The following is a 5692-nucleotide window of genomic DNA, read 5'->3' as shown; positions in this document are numbered from 1 at the left end:
AAATGCTCATTTGGACCCAAAATTGACAATTTTTAGCCTGCCGAGCAAAAAAACCAAAAAAAATCTTGGAAACTCACAAAATGAGTTCCAAACCTTATTACACCACAAAAACAAACCTATTAAACCTACTAGAAGCATAAAATAAACACACATGCTTAATTTGCAATAAAAAGTTATGCCTGCTAGGATTGGAGCATTCAGGTGCTCAGGTGCTCCTGCACCACATTCATTCTCATGAGAGATAGGTTCTTGTGAACCACTACTCGTGAAACATGGGTCAATGAGTTTGACTCAAAAACTACATAGTTGAACCCTGATAGCAATATCATAGTTTGACTCGCTGTGGAAAATACCTCCTACTTATCAAGTTCAAAAGGTGAACTTTTTTTTCTCTCCATCTTTTGTTTCTTTGTAGTTCAATTAAAATAAATTTTGGTAATACCTATTAATAAATACTATTTAAGAATTTAAACTTTAAAAATACAAGAAAAAATTTATTTATAAAGAACTTTAAATTATTTATCATATATATGTTTAATTAGATGTTTAGTGTTTAATTTTTTTAATTAATTTATGAAAATTTTAAAATGAAAATAATTGAATTGCATTGATATTATCTTTACCCATTTGAAAATAGGTTATAATGTGATGAGTAAGCATACATATAAATGAGAAACTATTCCTAGAAGTAGAAGTCCAATATTTCATCAGCTTTTACTTGTAATGGAATTACATTTTAAGAAATGAAGTTGAAATACACCCACATGTATAGATTTTGATGTTATTGGATTATTGTGATATTGACATATTTGTCCTTTCTAAATAGATTACAATGTGGCCAATAAGCATATTTTAAAATTAAAATAAGTTTTCTAACATCTTTGTCCATTCTAAGTTGAAGTCTTTGGACTAAGTTCTCATGAGTGGGTGAAACCAATACGTAAAAATCACTGAGGGGTCAAACTTGACTCAATTGCACATTCTAGAGATTTGAGCTTTGGTGGATTACATGATCAAAGAACATACCATCATCTTCGCCAATTGAATTTGATTAATTAAGCTACAAACTTTCTATTAATTTATACTATTTCACCTTGTGAACTCCTATGACTAGCAATCTTACCAATTATTTTACACATACATGTATAAATGTAATTGAACCTTGTCTTTTTAGAGAGTTTTATAATAAACCCAGAGTAATTTACCAATGCAAAATAAAAAGCACAAGTCTAAGTCAATACCTCTTTGGATCGAAGCAAAGGACTAACATGTAACCATTTTGCCAAAATGATTTAAGACACAATCCCAATCCCAAGCTTATTCTTCCCATGTATGTCCAAGGTTCAACTCTTTCAGGCTGGGTTTACTTGGTTGTTGGCCTAAGAGGTTTATAGGGAGAACTTGTCTTGTCTTGGACGATGATGCGATGTGAAATCTAAGTGAAATTACAAGTCTCGTCTTGTCTTGGGTGATAGGTTTCCCTGGTTGTTGGTCTAAGGGGTTTATAGGGTGGACACGTCTTGTTTTGGACGATGATGCAAGGTGAATTCTAATTGAAACTCCAAACCTCGTTTTGTCTTAAGCGATGGGTTGACCCAGTTATTGACCTAAGGAGTTTATAAGAACCGATCTTGTCTTAAGGATGATGCAAAATGAAATTTGAGTGAAACTCCAAGCCTCATCTTATCTTAACGTGAGATGACCTCTGAGTGAAACTACAAGCCGCTAGACTGGCCCTATCGATTCCCGTGGAAAAAAAATTATCTTCCATAAAAAATACATAAACACAATTAACCTAACCCCTCATAATTTACAGACAAAGTCTGAAAGCGGTATTGACTCGACAAGTAAAATCACGAGTGGAAAAAAGAGCTAATAAGAAAACAAAAAGATTTGGAGAGCCTGTTTTGCGACTGTGTTCAGAGATTCACCATGAATGGAAAGATCAGATTTCTTGCAACTTGTTCCGCCGTCAATGCCGGAATACCGACACTAACATCTGAATCCGCCCACTATCAATTCCTTTCACGCTCTCAAATTGCCCGAAAAAAACAAATCTCAAATGTCAAACATATGATAAATAATTGCCCCGGTAACGGGCAAACCCGAAGCACATCAGATCTCGGTATTAAGGTCTGCATTTCAGCCTGTCCCAATCAGATCAAATTCTCCTTCACTATTACAACACACCCACTTCTGAAATTCATATAAATGTGATCACAGAGTTGAAATCCATCCATGAAAATTTCCAATTCTAGGGCCAAAATGGGCGAAGAAAAAACCAGCGGAGAAATTGGGGAAAGGAAATTTAGAGGAGTTAGGCGAAGATCTTGGGGAAAATGGGTTGCAGAAATAAGGATTCCGAAAAGTAGGGCTCGAGTTTGGCTGGGATCTTATGCTACGGCAGAGCAGGCGGCTCGGGCATTCGATGCCGCCGCTTTGTGTTTGCGGGGCCCCGCAGCTGCCCTAAATTTTGCGAATTCTGTTTATTCAGTTCCTTGTTCTGCCTCTGCAACTTTTTCGCACCGCCAAATTCAGCAGCTTGCCGCCGCTGCCGCCGCCGGGAATACCAAGATTGGCGGCGCTTTTATTCCAAAAGGTGCAGTTTTTGAAGAGAAGGCGGAGGGATTTCTTGATCTGACTGACAGTTCGGAGAATGTTGTGGAAACGTTTTTTAAGGATTTGGGTATTGATCTGGATGCTCCGCCAGAGAGCCAATTGACATTGAATTTGCATTCGTTTGGTTAAAATGTGAAATTTGATTGCCTATTGAGGATCTCCTGTCTGGCAGCTCTTTTGGGTTTAGATGGTGTCTCTTATCAATATTTCGGATCACCCCCGGTAGCTCGAACAATCCAATGAAGCCGGGTGATACAATCAGTAACATTTTATGATCATTTTTAGGTATTAATATTTTAGATCTCGTTCTATGATTATTTTTCGAAACTCTAATTTGGATCTGTTTGATTAGTTGGATGATTTAACTAGCGATTGCAGTTCCTATGGGTGCAATGGATGAGTACTAAGAAAATCAAGGGGACACATGGATGTGATTGTTTGTATGATTTAACTAGCACTTGAGGTTCCTAAGGGTGCAATGGATGAGTACTAAGGAAATTAAGAGGGACACATGGATGTGATTGTTTGTTTCTGTTATCAGGATCATGTTGAAGGATTTGTTTTGTACAATATATTAATATATATTTAATATTCAGATAATGTGTTTCGAGGGGTTTGGTTTTAGCAAGTTTTTTCAATTGGTTTTTGTTATTTCGTCAATGTTTGCTATCAAATAAAATAAAAAAGAAAAAGAAAAATGATGGGTGGGACCTCCTTGTGATTAGTTGGATGATTTAACTAGCACTTGCAGTTCCTAAGGGTGCAAATAGATGCGTAGTAAGGAAATTGAAGGAGGTACATGGGTGTGATTGTTTCTCTTTGTTATTAGGATCATGTTGAAGGATTTCGTTTTGGTACGATATAATTAGCATATTTATATTTTATAATATTTATGTAAAAGACGTTGAAATATATCATATATGTTCATTATTTAACTTAAAAAATTATTATGTTATAATTAATATTAGATTATTATTGTTTGTACACTAATACATTTGGCCTAAAATTCCGACAGAGAAGGTATATTGTGACCAAATTTGATTTTTTTTTGAAAAAGTGCTCGCATTCGTTGGAATTCCAACGATAATTCAACATTTGGTTTCGACAGAGAAGGAATTGGCAATGAAATTTGTGTTTTTTTATAAAAAGTGTCTGCGTTCGTCGAAATTCCGACAACCACGGGCATTACTTTAAAAAAACAAAAGACCAAGTCATTTGATAAACATTATTCCCGGCTCTTGGTCCCATCGACCTTTGCCATCACAAAAAAATTGGGGCATTACTGCAAGGAGGGAAACAGTTCTGGATTGGGGTGGCGCCAAGATTCGGTTGAAGAAAAAGGTAGGGCATAATCAACCAAATCATTGTTATACATATTGTGTTGAAAAATATTATTTTCTTTTCAAATATCTAGATTCAAAGTTTATTATAGATTCATCAGATTAATTGCCAATAGCAGAGATGGTGAGAGGTTTCTGCAATATGATATGATCGATTTAAAAGAAGAATTTCTTACAAGACCTAAACCCTTGAAAAATCCTACAATCATGTATTAATTAAATCACTGCATTTTTTTTCACATAGATAAGTACTAACCAAAGGGGGTTAGCTCCCTTATGACAGAAATAAACTTGACCAGACACAGGGCCATACATCCAATCTTGAGGCTATACCTATAAAGGAATCTACAGAGCCTGGAGGATGATGGCCAGGTCCGCTCCAATTTCCATTACTTTGCCCACAGCAGCCCCCGTGAGCCAACAGACATCTTTGTCCAACAACCTTTGGAAGGGGGCAAAATTCTTGTTGATACTCCAATCTGGTAGACTTCCTAGGCATCTTCTATCAGGGATTTCGACCTTTCCTTCTCTGCCTTGGCACGATATCTTTCCTCATCTTCAAGGTCCTAGTCATCTTCCGAATCTGAGGAAACATAGTTATCTGAGTTGAAGTAACTACCCAACCGGCTAACCCACCTGTCCGCATCCAAATTCAAAATCTCATTAGCAATGGCCTGCCCATCCATCGCGTGGATAAAACCATCTATCCTCTGGATGCATACTTCCTTAGACCCCAGGATATCTATTATTGGGCAAATCACTGCCTCATAAACGAAACTGTCACACCAGTGTCTACCTCCACCAAGGATGGATGCCACCAATCTCCAAACTACACCGAGGACACTTTCATCCGTGAGAAACAACCTTCTGCACTGCACTTGAAAGGATTCATCCCTACACATACAACTCAATCCAAAATGATAAACCATCTCTGCACCTCAAGACTCGAATGCGTTCTCCCTTCATCATGATAACCCTTATACAATGATCAACTCGTGAAGCCCCGAGTAACGTATGAAATCGATAAGACCCATCTGCATTATCTAGTCTTCTTACTATCCTTGATATCTCTGTAAAAGTAAATGTGTATGAGGTTAAGGTTTAGGATAGGATGTAGGAAAGTGAAGGAGGTTAAGATAGGGGATATGGAAGGTAATAATGATAGGAAGTGAGGTAAAGGTTAAGAGGTGTGGGTTAGAAAATAGGGTGTAGGAAATGGACGAAAGGGTCATCCATGTCGTACTACTTCAAGAGGAGCACATTCACATGAGGGATAAGAAGACTCATATCACTTTGAGAGTTTTCACCAAGATGAGTAGCTCGAGTATGGACCTCAAATCTTACAAGCCTTATAGAATTTGATAGGTGTGATACATGATAGGTTTTCACCCACAACAGAGACACCTCATGAGGATCCACTTGTAGTAGAGGAGCATATACTTGCATCTTGGGAGCTTATTAGGAGTTCGCCTTGAATTTGGGAAATACACATAGAGGAGATAGAAGATTGATCAATACACATTACCTAGCCTCATCATGCATAAATACAAGAGGTAAAGACTATAACAAGCACATATCATGAGCCAAAGGATCATATTCGAGAGTTGCTTCATCTCCAATCCTCTACATTTTTAAGATCCACAAATGTTGAGACTAAGTCTTGGTTACTTAGCTTGGACTTATGCTTTGGGTTGCATCTATATGTGAGCAACCTAAAGGCATAATTTTCAAAT

General features: G+C 37.1%; 1 protein-coding gene across 1 annotated transcript; it reads left to right on the top strand.

The window, feature by feature from the left end:
• Positions 1 to 2099: 2099 nt before the first annotated feature.
• LOC131041862 (ethylene-responsive transcription factor ERF011) lies at positions 2100 to 3219 on the top strand. Its single transcript, XM_057975087.2, has one exon. It carries the CDS (start codon positions 2239 to 2241, stop codon positions 2746 to 2748), a length of 510 nt encoding a protein of 169 aa, XP_057831070.1. The 5' UTR covers positions 2100 to 2238; the 3' UTR covers positions 2749 to 3219.
• The last annotated feature ends 2473 nt before the right edge of the window (positions 3220 to 5692 follow it).

The sequence above is a fragment of the Cryptomeria japonica genome, chromosome 1 (genome assembly GCF_030272615.1).
Source record: "Cryptomeria japonica chromosome 1, Sugi_1.0, whole genome shotgun sequence".
In the NCBI taxonomy this organism is placed as follows: Eukaryota; Viridiplantae; Streptophyta; class Pinopsida; order Cupressales; family Cupressaceae; genus Cryptomeria; species Cryptomeria japonica.
The sequence above is the reverse complement of the archived record's forward strand: the minus strand, read 5'-3'. Positions and strand labels throughout refer to the sequence as shown.